This window comes from Phlebotomus papatasi, chromosome 3, assembly GCF_024763615.1.
Source record: "Phlebotomus papatasi isolate M1 chromosome 3, Ppap_2.1, whole genome shotgun sequence".
Taxonomy (NCBI): Eukaryota; Metazoa; Arthropoda; class Insecta; order Diptera; family Psychodidae; genus Phlebotomus; species Phlebotomus papatasi.
This window is the reverse complement of record NC_077224.1, coordinates 89,896,798-89,912,690: the sequence shown is the minus strand read 5'-3', so window position 1 is coordinate 89,912,690 and position 15,893 is coordinate 89,896,798. Positions and strand designations below refer to the sequence as shown.

The 15,893-nt window shown below is 31.1% G+C and overlaps 1 protein-coding gene across 2 annotated transcripts; it reads right to left on the bottom strand.

Moving 5' to 3' along the window:
• Positions 1–2,789: 2,789 nt before the first annotated feature.
• On the bottom strand, positions 2,790–15,680 carry LOC129808333 (protein GPR107). Of its 2 annotated transcripts, none has more exons than XM_055858185.1 (11): positions 15,491–15,680; positions 15,256–15,366; positions 15,038–15,183; positions 14,839–14,981; positions 14,676–14,776; positions 14,320–14,424; positions 14,113–14,246; positions 11,263–11,412; positions 10,800–11,190; positions 4,967–5,124; positions 2,790–4,845 (listed from the first exon to the last, which is right to left on the bottom strand). In XM_055858185.1, the coding sequence occupies exons 1-11, from the start codon at positions 15,569–15,571 to the stop codon at positions 4,707–4,709; spliced, it is 1,659 nt and encodes a 552-aa protein (XP_055714160.1). In that variant the 5' UTR covers positions 15,572–15,680; the 3' UTR covers positions 2,790–4,706. The 2 variants fall into 2 exon arrangements, with proteins under 2 accessions (XP_055714160.1, XP_055714161.1); XM_055858186.1 differs by having other exon boundaries at positions 14,676–14,770; positions 15,491–15,654.
• Between the last annotated feature and the right edge of the window lie 213 nt (positions 15,681–15,893).

Genomic DNA, 15,893 nt, shown 5'->3' with positions numbered 1-15,893 from the left:
AAGGATATAGCACAAAAATCCTCTGATTTATAAAGCACATTTTTATATAATGGTGTGCAGATACTGCAGCTAGTCATCTTTCTTTTTTTAATTGTAACTTCCACTGAATTTGATTTACCCGTGGGAGTTTCTGTTTTTAAACAAACAATTTATTCTGTACTGCTTCCTTTATTTTAAACTTTCTGTGATAAAATACAATCATAAAAATATGCAATATGATGATAAGGTAAAGGAACTTTTTAAAGTATAAAAAAGAGAATTTTGAGGAATCTTGGATTAAAAAAAAAACACGAAAAATGAGAACATTTTAACGAAAAAAAATTTATGAAATAGAGCAACAGAAATTTATTAAAAACGGCTTTGTTTCGTTGACAAAAAAAAAGTTTTTTGAAAAAAAAAGATAAAAATGCAATAAAATATTGAAAAACAATTATTATGCAACTATTGCAGTATTTTGTAAAAGGATAAAATTTACGTACTGAAAAAAAAATATTGTTGGTGTTTTGAAACATAGAAAAAAAAACAACAAAAAAATTATTCGCGGGAAGGATTAAAAAGAATAAGAAGTGGGCTTAAATTTTATTTAAATCGCCATTGCAGAGAAGAACGATTGAATAGAATGTATATAATATTAGAAACACCAATTAAATTGGAAAAAAAATAAATTTAACTCAAAAAATTAAAAAAAAAAACAATGAAAAAATTTAGAATAATAGCCTTAAGGGGTTGACTAATTGTTAAGAGAAAAAAGCAAAATTAGCAAAATCAAAATTCTTATGCGATAACCTAAATTAAAAAAAAATCTTAGAAAGAAATCAATTGTCAAATCTTGGAAAGATTCACCATTTAAGAAAAATATCTCTTTATCGCTTTTTTGTAATATCCCATAGCGTCTATCTCCAATTGAAAAAAAAAACATGAATAAATATTGAAGAATCCTTCCGAAAGTCTTTTCATAAGGAACAGTAAAAGTTTATTGTATATTCTGAGTGAAAGAATGGGAACTCTTGAGAAAGTTTATAGCTTAAAAAATTAATTAACTATCATTAAAGGATAAAGATAAAGAAAATACTTCAAAACTTCTCATAATTCTGATTAAAATGACAAACAAATTTAATATAAAAAAAATCATAGCTATTGATTAAGCTCGCCTAAATAGCAAAAATTGCATGCACATTTTTTGAGGGGAAAAGTACGAGGAAAATCTTATGGTTATAGATTTTCCGCAGATATTGAAAGAAAAAGTTGTGCTATTGGATAAAAAGTTGCTCAAAGATTTCTCAGCGCAAAACTTTTTCAGTCTTTCATTTCTCTTTACATGATTGTATGTAATCTTCAAAAAGATATTTGCAAAAAAACCCACTGCACTGTTAAATAAGAAACACAGTCCGAACAGCTTCACGTGAGAATAAAATCTGTTTTATAATAAAATCCACTTTTCTATTGTTGACTGTAATAATAGATATAAAATAATGCGAAATGCATAAAAAAATTTCTAACTCCTAGCATTTCATCACAAAAAAAACACTGTCTTTTTTCATTAGGGTTTTCACCACCCTTTGGCTGTCTCTCCTGAGATAAGTGGCTACAGCAGGATGGGCCGTATATTGGTAAAAATGGTCAGTTAAAAATTAAAACTCGTCAGTTAATAATTCAAATTAAGCAGTAAAAATTCAAATCTATTTTAAATCTGTTTTATTCGAAGGAATTTTCCGACCAATATTTGATTTTTTTACTGTCTAAATTCCTTACTGATCAAATTGTATGTTCTACTAACAGAAATTTCAGTTCATAATTCAGAATATACCTATCATTTTTACCAAAATGCTAACCACAAATGTTTTTCAAAGAAAAATTGCTGAATAGTGCTAAAAACTCTTGAGAGAACTCTTTAATTTCTGTTAAAAAAGAACACAATCAACCCTGTCTTTTTAATGCAAAAAAGCTAAACGTGAAAAACTTCTTGTATAAAATTTTCATACGCTGTTTGCTCAATTGTTAAATCTCTCCCGCCCTTACAAAAGAAAAGATTCCTTTCCACTTCCGTTGACAGACAAAAAAGACAAAAGAAGTTATTAATGCGATGGATAGAAGGTGAAAAAAAATTGTTATGTGAAAAACAATAAGAGAATAATGGTTTCCAATTTTTCCTAGAAGAAAAATTTCTTGCTCCTTATTTCTCTCCATTGATTTTATTTCTCATCGATCCTCCCTCTCCGCCAACGATAATCTACCCACCCACTTGTTACAAAAAAAAATTGTTCGAGAATAAGGAGACCCATTTTAGTGCTCAAAATCAGAAATACATACAGAGAATTTATCATAAAATTTCATTATATTTTCTAATCATTGTCAATAAACTGAAGCAACATTATCAACCTTCGACAACACGCTACAAGGAAAAATATTTAAATAAAAGATAGAAACACAAATCAGCCAAATACTAAAAGAATAAAGTTGAAAAGTAGACAAAAAAGACCCAAAGAAATCAACTTTGACTGAATGAAGAGAAAAAAAAAACAGAAAAAATCTATTGAAAAGCGAAGAAAACGTTGTTATTAAAAAATAGGAGATAGAAGAAAAGTTTAAAAAAAATTGATGGTGATAAGAAAATATTGTTGAATACAATGTGAAATCGAGAAAAAATAAAAGAAAAGACGAAGACGTGTTTGTTATTATTTTTTTCTTGGTAATAGAAATATTGATCCAAAAAAATAGTGAAGAAAAAAATAAGAAGACACAGTTAACAAGATATTTATGTATGTGTGCAGTTTAATATAAAAATAAAGTTATGCAAAAATTAACTTGCCTTTATTTTCAAATTTACTCTTATAATCATTTTTATGTCCTCTAAGTTTATTTTTCCTTGAAGATTCTATCAACTATCTACCATTTATTTGAAAATTCGACATTCTTTCACAATTCCTATTTTATTTAGAAGAGAATCCTACAATTTTTTTTAAAAATAATTATGAAATTTTAAATATGCATTTAGTTTTATATACGAGACAACATATTTTCTACTATTTAAGGGGAGAGCCTGAATTACAAGGTCAAAATCAATATTTTCATTATTGTTCAAAATCGATAGGTAAACTATCTAAGAATATACCATAAAAATTTCAGAAGGTAATTCTAAGTATTTCCGTAGATACCTAGACGAAAACAAATAAGCGCACAATAGATTTGCAAGCACTAAGGAGAACATCCAAAACTATGAAACGCAATTTCTTTCACTTTCAATTTTTATTTATTTATTTATTTTTGTTTGAATTGGCGATGAAGTTAGCAAAAAATTCTATTCACCGAATGAAATTAATAAAAGCTCATTTTCCTAAGAATTAAATTCTCTTCAAACTTCTATGGTCATTTTATAAAAAAAAATACCATCAATATTACATCTCAAAATATGAATTTTTGTAAATCTCTGTAAAAAAGTTCCAATTTTTTAATTTTCTCTGTTGTTTTGGATTAGCGATCAAAAACATTTATGAAATTTGGAAATATTTTTAGACTATTTTTTCACACAAGAATTAAGAGCTATACGACGAGGCGCTCCCGTGTATTACAGGGTGAATCAATTAAACTGCAACTTTTGAAAGTGCTGTATTTTTTTTTTAATTTGAAAATGAAATTTTCAGAATGTTTTGGCCTCCTAATTCAGATCCTCCCCTTAATTCAGAATATTTGCTCGACTTTATCTTTGGTTTTCTAACAAAAGAAATCCTTTTATTTAAAAATAATGGTTCTCAGACAAAAATAAATTTGATTATATATATTTTTGTTAATGAAAGTGCATTGCCGTATGGCAAAGATTTCAGGATGATCTATCTTCTGAATTTGTTTTCAGATTCGTCAAAGGTAAGAATTTTTAGAGCAAGACTACATTGCAGCGTCGAGATTTTTTTCCGAACAATTTCGTAATTTTCCTCCAAAAGAATTCTTAAAGGTTTTTTTTTATCAAAAATAGTCGTTCCGAAAAACATTATAGGGTAGAATAGACTAATTTAGAACACGCTCTAAATGGGATTTTGTATTAAAACTTTTAAATATAAATGGATTTCTTGATTAATCTGGAACGTAAAAGATCAAATAATGAGATAGTGACATAGATTTATAAAAATTTAGTACTGTGTTTATTAAGAAATTAGTATTCCTATTTAGGATTGTGGATAATTCTCATTTAGAACAGATTCCTAATTAGACTATTCTACTTTACTTCAGAAAAAAACTATGGAATTGCAAAATACCGCCGAATATTCTCATTAAGTATATTAAGTTTAAAATCACAATTACTTCCTTTAATTTTTTTGTTAAGATATAAATTGCAATCAGGAAAGAATACTATGACTAACTCGTCAACATATCCCTTTATGCAAATATTTCCTTTCTTTTCTACACTAAATGGAGGAATTATGAGTGTTTCTGTTTAACTTTCTTCTTGGAATAAGAAAATCACTCACAGTGAAGGGATAGATAAAAAGAAATAATAAAACCTATTATTATATACAGGACTTAGATTTATGAATAATAAATATTCACAAAAGTTTCATTATCCTAAACATACTCATCTTACAATACAAAAAGAAACAAGGAAGGGAGTAGGGGTTGTATTTTGTGGTGATGGAGAAGATTTATAGATGCCTATTGCCAAGTAATTTGAAGTTAATCAATAAATCGAACACGAATATCTAAGCATATTAGATTCAATCGTACTCATGGCTCGATTCACGTTTACTTATTAATGTCTCACGCTCCTCTTCGTTGCCATCAACAATTGTCGCATTGGGCATTGAACGATTGGTGACTTTGGTTAATCCTTCAGTGAAACCCGAATCTGTCAATCTGTAGAATCCATCAATTTTCCCAGATTGAGAGCAATAGAAAAAAAAATACGAATAGCATACAGAAAAGGGAAATCACATCTCGTCACCAACACTCTCTAACACAGATTTGGATTACTTACACTTCATTGGGCTCATCTTCGTCATCACTGTTGGTGACAGTGAAGTAGGGATGCTGCGATGCCGGCCGGAACTTGTATGCTGTCAGCACAAAGAATGTATAATTGGCCATTTCTCTGAACATCTCATCCATCCAGGCATATTGAAATGCCACAGTTATCTTTAACAAAAAAAAAAGATTCTTTTATTGCTTGAACTTTTGTTGCATATTTCTTAAACGATTCCGATAAGTGTAATTGACACGTGTGAACAGATTTTAACAGGTCTGTCCGTTCGTCCGTCCAGCTGTCGTCAGTTTCAGAGGTCAAGCGGTTAGAGATAGCGATTTGGGTCTTTCGGGAGACCTACTTCCTCCTTTGTCAATCCATGAACCATTAACATGGCCATTATTCTTCCCTACCCTTTTTCCTTCTTTTTATAATAACGCTTTTCTAATGTGAAAGATTTTAAAGCTTCTAGGGGCGCATTTCTCAATCGAATTTGCTCAAGGCTTTGGCCTTGTTGGAAAAATTTTGGATTTTTTGAATAACCTGAACCGGTTTCAACCGGTTGTGAAATGATAAGAAATTTGTTATTTGAACATTGAGTGTAACCATTTCCCGCCTGTACGTGATTTTCCCAACAAAATTCGATACCTGATGAAGAGGACATTCATCCTCGAAACGTCGTAAAGAATAAAATTGCGAAAGTCAAGAAAGGTCTAGTGTTTCCGTCAATTCTTGCTATTTGAAATTCAATTTTATTATAAGTAATTCCTTATAATAAGTAACTCCTAAGTAATTCTTGGGGACTTTTTGAATGATTTATAAACTATATCGAATCGATCGTGAACGGTTAACCACCCCCTGGCATGAAGTCTGTAGAGTTGAAGCCAAAGCTCACTTTTACATACCAACTTATGGGAATTTCTTTCCATTTGCAACCGTTACGCAAAATATCTTAGAAGTCCGAACTGATCTCCTTTTAGAAGATACTAATCTCTGTAGAGGGATAAATATACTGCACAGAAAAAAAAATATTTCGTAAAATTCTTCGTAAATGTTTGTGAATTCCTATTGGGGACATACGAAATGCTCGTAAATCATAAACCTACAAAGAAATTCGTAAAAGTTTGTACTTTTTTCACAAACATTGTTCGTATATGAAGAATTACGGTCCGATGGGGTGTAGCAAGAATTGACGGAAACACTAGTCCTTTCTTGACTTTCGCAATTTTATTCTTTACGACGTTTCGAGGATGAATGTCCTCTTCATCAGGTCTACAAATCATTTACAAAAAAATCTTTAGACAACATTTCTTAAACAGTGATAACAAATTACATTCTTGTATCGAATTTTTGTTGGAAAAATCACGTACAGGCGGGAAATGGTTACACTTGTTACATTGTTCGTAGCTTAAACACTTTGACGAACATTTTTTGTACTTTTAGAAATATTTGTTCGTAATTGTTCGTAAACACACAAAAAATGTTCGTATAATTTTGTCATTTGTTCGAAAATTTTTGCCAGGCAACAAAAATTTTAAAACAAATGACAAAATTTTACGCACATTTTTTGTGAATTTACGAACACTTGAAAACAAATGTTTGTAAAAGTACTTAATATGGTCGTCAAATAATCTTACTAACAGTTTTGTAAAATAAGTACAAATTTTTACGAACTTGTTTGTGGGTAATACGATTTACGGGCATTTTGTAAGTCCTAAATAGGAATTTGCAAACATTTACCAACAATTCTACGATATATTTTTTTCTGTGTAGATTTCTGTCTAAATAAGTTTTCTCTATCGGTTCTATGAGCTGAGTAAACGAGCTGACTTCAAATAGCTCCATATACAAAAGAAAACTTGCCATGGGGATGTAGGTAAGCATTAAAAAAGCACTGAGTAGAAAAATTTTTGCAAAATGCTCAAACTCACATGAGCATAATGATTTTCCTTAATGAACCGGTTGATAATCAAAAACTATTTTGATCCCAAATTCAATTTTGTTAATCCTCAGATATATTGGGAGCTTTTTGAGTGATTTATAAATCGTTTCAAATCGGTTGTGAAACGGTAAACTTATAAATAAATTGCGCTGTGGACAAAAGTTTCTGAAACTCTTGAATTCGTACTTATTATGCATTTCCCTATGTATTGATTATTGTAATGAACTTTATTAATATAAATGGATAAATGATGTTATAGTAGACTTTTGAGCATTTTTCTAAGCTGTTTTTTATCTTGAATTCAATTTTATAACTTCTATTATACGTATTATTAAGTTCTATGGGTATTCTTTACTCCGTAAACAATAGAACTACATATTTTAATGACTTGAAACTTCAGAAAGAGATGAGAAAGAGAATAGAGATATATAGGTATGTTGGTTGAACCATTGAACAGATGATACCAATATTCTTCTAGGACTTGGCATAGTTCACAATTCCTGTGCCATTAAGCTGCAATGGTTCAACCAGCAATGGACCATATTCCTGAATGAACCAGAAGTATTTTGGGCCTTCTGGATCCCGTATCAACGCTGAAGTATTAGACCACCCTACTCTATGCAAAGTCCTAGAAGCCGAGTTCAGAGTAATTTTGTTCAAACAAAAACTAATATATTGCAAAGAGGCAATATTGCGGACATCTTAAAATATCGCCAGCTTTTAGTAAAACATCGAACAGTGTAACTAAATTAATTAAAATTATGGACATACTTAGAAAGCCGTATGCAGGTAAGCGCAGTTCCTCTATACACGTTACGGGAACATTTAGTATAATAATATTTATTATCTTCAAATGTTATGAAAAAATGGACGTCCAATCACAAAGGAACAGCTTTAAAACTTGCTATATTAAATTTTACCAAAGGCATACTGAATTTTCTGGCATAAAAAAGTGTCCTCAAAGATTTTTAATAATTTTTTAATATTAATCATTTTTAAATTAAGAAATATTTTAGAGAAAACAAAGACAATAAACTGCTTTTCAAGATTCCACACAATATCACTGAAAGTTGTAGCAAGAAAATCGTATTAAAAAACATTATATTAAACTTCAAAGTTTGACATTGATGCTTTTTATGCAATTTTTGGGGCATACCATCGAAATTATGATTTCCAGCATTCTGAAAATCCCTGTTACTATTTTTTCCCAAATTCTTCACTACTTTCAGTACTTATTTAAATAACATCCGGTATCCGGTACTCAAATTGTTTCTGTCAATGCGGTCAATGCTCACACTCACAATTGAATTGCATTCTAGCGACTTTCTAAAAAGCCACTCCAAAAATTTTGCACCGCACAATTTGCATTTGCACAGCATGAATTTGCTTTGGCAAATTCAGGATTCCCACACATATTCTTTGCCTTCAAGTTACCGCAAATTTTCACGTGAGATACAACACCTGAGTTCTATTGTGCACTTCAATTAAGGCTTAATTGCAGAGTCTACCAGAGGTGATTTTGAGGTAATACTCTCTCTGGGACATCAAACTATATTTACAGAGACCACTTACTCATGAAGTTACTTTCATTTGAAAAGTCCCAATGGAATTTATTGGACTTCCTGCGTACATTCTAATAGAAACAAATTGGAAAGAGACAAAATATTTGGTTTATTGGATATAAATTGAAAAAGTTGATGAAGTTCTCAAAGTTAAATGAAATCATTAGGGGAATGTAGGCATTATTCGTACACAGCCAACCTTTAAACGATGCGAAGGTTTTCTTTTTGGTTGCAAAGATCTAGTTCGTCATTTCTTAGTCATAAGACAGATAATTATTAACCTCATGAGACGAGATGAGAAATGGTAAACCAGCTCTTTGCAAAGAAAAGAAAACTCGCATCGTTTGAAGGTTCACTGTGTGCGAACCATGCCTACATTCTCCTATAAGGTAAGATGGGGTGATACGGAATCATGGCTATTTTGGAATTTTGAGATTTTCTCACCGTTTCAGATAGTCAGGGATTAAAAGAAAACCAATTAGCACAAGACTTTTAAGTACTTCTTCGTTGTTTTTTTTTCCTTTTGCCCTCTAAAACCAGCTAACTGTTAGAAAAACTGAAAGTTCCAAATCAGACGTGATTCCAAATTATTCCATATTACCCTAAATAGAAGAATCTGGGGCAAAATATGACAAGTAGTAAATAAAAAACACATAATACAAAAGATAAAAGGGACCCAGATTTTAAACTTTTACCATATTATACCCTCCATGAACGAACATCCTTAAATTTTCAAAGTTTTAAAGAACTTGAGCAAAAAATAAGGAAAATAAAAAATATTAATAATCCTCTTTAATTTTTTTTTCTAAGAAGAAATCAATTTTGGCCAACGTATTTTCCCAAATTTGTGTATTATAGTGAGTGTTTTGAGCATTCGCTGAACACTATTTTTTATCAGAAATTCTTTTATGAAAAACTATGACTTGGGGTAAAATGTGTCAAAATTCAAAATGTACATGTGGTCAATCAACGAGTAGACTTTTCTTGCTAAACTTTCGGAAAGTGTTTTGAAAAGTACATTTCTTTTTTTTTTGTATTTCAAGAGGAATGCGGGGTAAAATTGAACACAAATTTTAGTTAAATCTTTATAAAAAAAATCTTTAAAAATAATGTAAGAACGAGTCTTTGTGAACTTGTTTCTGAATTGAGAAATATTGAATAATATTTTTTAACCGTACCTGAAAACCATTGTTAAGAATAAAAAAATAGAAAATTTGACTAATAAATCAATCTGTTGGGAGTAGTATGGACTCACTTGAAAAATCTTAGAGTAACGGCGTTATCACACTTGCACATTAAAATTTCAATGTGATTCACATTAATTGTCGCTTGTGAGCGTCCAAATATGTTATTCGTGTCTTTGAGTCACTTAATATTTGAGGTTTTTCTATTTATTGATAAAGAAGTGGACTTGGCCTGAAAAAAATAAGTTTAAATTTACCTAAAGCATAAATATTTTTCACATTAAAAAATTAAAGAGAAAATCGCATTAATTTTTCGCATTAATGTTATAAATCAATTTATATCAAATTTTGCGGGCCAAGTCTACCTTTTTATCAACAAATAGATCAAATTTTGAATAAAAAATTATTCAAGCACACAAATTACACATTTAGACTCTCACCAGCGACAATTAATGTGAATCACATTAAAATTTTAATGTGCAAGTGTGATAACACAGTAAGACATGTCAGTACGAGTAATGAACCAATAATATTATTTTTTAATTCAATTGTATTGAGAGATGGATTGATTTAAATCATTTAAGTGATTTAAAAGAATAAAAATGATTAAGTGCAAAAGAACCTTAAGGAAATTTCAAATTCTGAGAACGATTCTTTTTCAAACTTTTGAATTTTTAAAATATAAACAACAAAGAAATGCAGCCAATTTTGAAGGCATAGCATTACTGTTTGTACATTCTATTTGAATATCAAAAAATCCTATACCATATTCCCCATTCTCCCCTACAATCTGAAGCAGAATTATGCTTCAGTGATAGTTTGAGTTGCCGAAAAATACAGGTAATTCTTGCATTTGTGCAAACATTAAACCTTATAAAACTTTTGCTATTGAAATTACATCATAATTACACAAAGTTTTTTTTTGTAATTTATTAAAGACTTTGATAATAAATCTCTGATGGGTTTCAGTACTTAATAATTAGAAGCTTTTCAGTAGTTAATTATTTTCCCTCATAAAACAACCTATAAATTCCCATGTATCAAATTTGAAAGAATAAATTAATAATAAAGAAAAAATATAGAATTTCTCCGATCGTTCAATACAAGGAAAATGAGGCTAAAAAATAAAGGCTAAAAAATAATTAAAAAAGAGGTCTTACCTTTAGCAGATAGACGATAATCCTGGTGAAGTAAATGTAGCAAACGATCATGATGTAGAATTGCCGGAAGAGTTTCAATTTTCGCAAATTCGTGGCTGCCTTTCCATCAGTAGCAGAGGCCTCCTGGAGATGTCGAATGGACCAGACAACAGGAAAGAGAATGGCACCACAGCATATCAAGTCGACAAGGATAAAAATATCCCGCCATGTTGTATGTTCTTTATCACCCACTTCGCTCTCTTCAATTATAATTGCCGCCACATTGGCCAACACTTGAAGTGGTATGACAATCATGAACAGTTTTTTGTCCTTATCGGCCAGAATGTGCTTTATGAAAGTCCACCCTGTACCAATAAGGACGATTGTTATGAAGAGAACAGCCCCCTTAAGTCTGAAATTTCGTCAAAGAACATACTTAATCGTGCTCTAGGGCTCGTTAAATTCCTGAATGTAGGGCACTTACAGATGAGTGATGTAGAAGAGAATAGCCCAGGCTGCAACATGTTCCCCTTTAATCTCAATAAAGTGATAATTGATGGCGTGAAAGAAGAGCGATAGGGATTTAAGAAACACCAGAACAGCCATTAAATAGTGAATCTTAAAGACTGGATGCCTGCAAAAAAAATACAAAAAGTATTTATGAAGTACATTCTCATGTTCAAAAACTATAATAAAGCTTAGCTGAAAAGGTATTTTGAAAACACTGTAAATTACTCCAAGAACGGGAATATCCACTTAATTGAATAAAAGCACTCCCTGAATTAAATTACTTTTTATCACAAGCATCTTAAGTGTTTATTACCTTTAGAGCTTAATGAAAAGGTTAACAAATGTTGTACTACTTTTTAGTGCAGATAAAATTTATCTAACGACTTTTAGTCATACAGTATACACGAAGAGAAAATAATTTACTGATTTAAAAGCATGAGAAAAATAATCCATTTTGTGTAATTTAGTCGTTCTGAAGTGGCTATATCTATTCTTCTTCTATTCTTTTCGCCTTATTGACCTTTCAAATTTTGAAATTCTTGTCACATTTAGAAGATTTTTTGTATATAAATAGGCTTTAATATAGCCTATATATATCCTATAGCCTATATAGCCTATATTGCTTATATTTAAGAGATTTTCCAATTTTTTGTATCTAATTGAATAATTGTCAGTTAAATCAACATTTGTCGTAACACCATTTTTGAGATTGTGAGATATTTGAAATGTGAGTAATTTTGTTTGAGAACAAGGTAATTTTAAAACCCTAATAAAAAAATGACTTTAAATAAAAATAATCGAAAGTGTTGCATAAATTAATAATAATTCATCAGTATTCGTTCTTACTTGCATTTTTGGTGAAGTTACGACAAATTTCCATACAACATTTTCCCTAATTCAGCATTTTTCGAATCGCCTTTAGCTCACTATCGCATAATTTCCAAATATCCAAAAACAGTGTGAATAATGCGAAATTAAATAATTTTCATTGAATATTTTTAAGAAAATATGCATAGTGGAAACTGGGGCACCACCGAACACGGGGTAGCACCGAACACTGCGATTTTTAAATTAGATTTTAGACTTCAGAGGACGAGATTTGTAGGAATTCATAGATACTAGAGGGATGCTTTTCCACTGAAGAAATGGTCCTCATAGTCTAAATAGCTTAAAATTAAAAATTTGTGTACAATATGTCCAGACGTTTTTTTTCTTTTCTTACTAATCTACTAGTATACTATACTATCTTTTTTTTTTTAACTCTTTCGTCTCTTTTGGGACTCTGAGTACCCAAAGCAGAATATGAATATTCTGCGAAAAACAATGTTTTTTTTTAATTATTCGGAACTGATAAAAATCAGATTCTTGTGGATGATTACAAAATAATAGGGATATCCAAATGTAAGATATTTTTTGTAGGACCTCAATTAATTCCTGAGCTTATATATTTTTGATTAAAAAATTGTTATATTGGCTTGCAGCATATGCTGCGGTCCGGAAAGAGTTAAAGTTATTTTCAACTTGTTACCGGGATAGAGACCAAACGGTAAAAAATATCAACTTCAGGTCTTCGGTGACCCCCATAAAAAATATTTTAGAGATAGATATAGGGTGGAGTAAGTACTTTTGGACACTTTAAGGTTTCATGTGCTTGTAATTTTTGTAATTATTATTTATGTGCTTGTAATTTTTGTAATTATTTTTGCCGTTTCTTCCTAATAATCCAAGAGAATTCCCAATTTTTTTTTGATATTTTAGTGAAAAATGCATTTTATGCAACTATGCATGTTTCAATACTTTAGGCCACTTTCTAAGCACTTTTGGTCACTTGTTTCCAATAGAATTGTAATAAAATAACAGAAGAAATAGCTTTCGAAAACTTTCACAAATACACAGCACAAATCCTATTCTTATTTATTATTTCAAACTTATTATTCAAAAGTCAAGATTGTTTTTACTGAAATCCGCGAAGTGCGCCATGTGTAAAATGTATGGGAAAATTAATGACCAAAAGTACTTACACAGATGAAAAAAGTAAGCCCTTTTAGCCACATTCGATTTTCATTTAATTAATTAGAAAATCTTATTAAGGATGATATCACAATAAAATTTAGTTAATTAAGAAATGGACTTTCATTGAATAACATCAAATATTTTCATCAAAAATATGAAATAATGCAAAACATTTTCTCTTAACATTAACAAGTTTCTTAAGAATCCCATGTTTTTTTTAGTGATTATTTACCTTGTCGAGAAGTTCTTTCATTAACTTAGAATTAATCAAGTCGATACAAAATAAAATATGGTTTTCTGATTCGATAGATTAGAGGTCACGAAATAAGACCCATTTTCCTGTTCTAAATAAACTCATAATTGCCTTACAATGTGATTTTACTTTAGGTGACCAAAAGTGCTTACATGGCCAAAAGGGCTGACTCTACCCTATTCTTGTATAGATAGATATATTCTGCCCTAGTTTCGGTCCCTCTCTTCCAAACCAAGTTTATTTATTTATTTATTTAGAAAGCGGTTATGAGGATTTCTTTACTTTCGGATATAGTTAAGGCAGACATTTCGTCTGTAGATACCTCTATAACTAAATAAATTTTTGACACCGAATTTTTCAAGTTAAACCACTCTCAAAATTTAGCCAAATTTGAATTGTTGCAATCGTCTTGAACTTTCAAACCCGGTTAATATCAATTCCGAAAAGAACTTTTTTGACGGTTGTATTACAATTCCTTTTTGAACATAATTCACCTTTATTCTTTCTAAACTATTCCCAGAGTACCAAGAAAAATTTTTTAAAAAATCTATCACTCACTTGCTCTTCTGCAGGATGAAGATCCAAAAGAGTCCTGAGAGGAAGAATAAAACAGCCATCATGAAGTAAAGGGCAGGAAGAGGCATTTCTCCAGCAGATAAATAATTTCCACTATTATTCTCCTCAATATCAACCTAATTAATCCATAAAAAGGCAACATATTTTAGTTTATTCTCGAGGGATATATTCTTTTTTTTGCAAACTTACATTAAAATTCAGAGAATACTTCGGTGGATAGATATAATTTGGACAACTGTGGAAGTATAAATTGTAGAGACCCTCATCTGCCTTCGTGGCCACATAGAGAACGAACTGTGTGGGTTTTATGGGATTGAGAAAAGAAATAAAGGATAAATCACTTGGCCTTTCACACAAAAAAAAATTCCAACCCTCATTTAAATACTTGATAGATGATTGAGCTTTTTGGGCTTTTTGGGTAGGTATAAAACGTTGAAAATCACAAAAGAATATTAATGTGTCTCTTCATATTTTACTAAAATACTTTTCAAAAATGTAAAATTCTAATCTAAATAAATAAATGAGGTAATTATAAATCAACTCACATTCAAAGAATAGTATTTTATTCCATCTTTCACCGTCATGTTCATCGGGAGATTCTGTTGATTGCATTTTATTCCCCTTTCTGTGCTCTTCACGTCTGTCGCTTCGGATATGATGAAAATTTATTATTTATGCAGGAGATTATTGTCAATAAAATTACTCTACCTCTTCTCCGTCTCTGCAGAAAGATCGATGAGTCACTGACTTTGGCCAGGCTGTGTCTCTTTGCCCTCATCACGGGGATGTCAGCTCGGTTTTTGTAAATGTAGACAGTGGGTGGCCAATTCCGGGAACAATCAATGTGAGTCCTATAAGACATAAATTCGTGAATAATAAAGAAGGAACTTTCCTGAATTATACTCACGTTTTATTTTCCAAATCGAAATGGATGAAAATAATAGGTCCTCCCTGTTGGGCTGATGCCGGTTCATTCAGAATGCACTTGTCCTGATGCGTATCCAAGTAGGGATTCATAGCGTCAGACAGTGTCTTATCTAGTGATAAGCCAAACTGTTCCAATAGAAAATATTTTTATCAATTATTTAACTGCAATTGAAATTGATGAACGTCCAATTCTCTCACCTGTTGTCGCTCCTCGTCAACTGGCACCTGAAAATTGAGGAACTTCACATCGAGAATACCACCCTGGTAGAAGCCAAAGGTGCTCAGGGCAATGTAGCGTCGGTAGTCATCCTGAAAAGGAACAAAATAAGCTAAATAAATTCAATAATTTCAGTATTATTGACGCCTTATGCCAGTGACGTCAACAAAAAATATCAAAATAAAACCAGCATTTATTCTCTTTCCTTCAATTCACCTTGATCTCGAGGTGGTGCTTTCGGCCCAAGATTGCTGGTATCACCAGGAGACACCACATAAACACCAATTTCACTCGCATATCTCAATTTTTCTTGAGATCAACTGTTTTTCACGGGACTCTACTAATTTTCTTTCCCCTTTTGCTGTCAAATTGAACTTATTGTGCTGCTCACATGCAGCGCTGGCGTTGTTCAGCAACCGCGCTTGCGCCACATGGCGGAAAATGTGTAAAACTCAAACTCGGTATTTTGAGCCAATGACCGACTGAGCCCTCACCCATCTCACGAGATGGAAGTTCCAGGAGATATTGTGACTGAAATCCCTGAATTCCACCTTTCACTAGACACATTTCACTACTCCTAGCCTTGTCCAGGAAGATCTTTTCCCTCTTTTCCTGATGA

Bases quoted from the DNA above. Each gene is read 5' to 3' on its own strand.
- LOC129808333 (XM_055858185.1), bottom strand. From the start codon at position 15,571: ATGCGAGTGAAATTGGTGTTTATGTGGTGTCTCCTGGTGATACCAGCA. The intron at 15,367-15,490 runs GTGAATTGAAGG...GTTCCTTTTCAG, and splicing joins AGCACCACCTCGAGATCAAG to GATGACTACCGACGCTACAT. The intron at 11,413-14,112 runs GTGAGTGATAGA...TTTTTTTTGCAG, and splicing joins TTCATCCTGCAGAAGAGCAA to GCATCCAGTCTTTAAGATTC.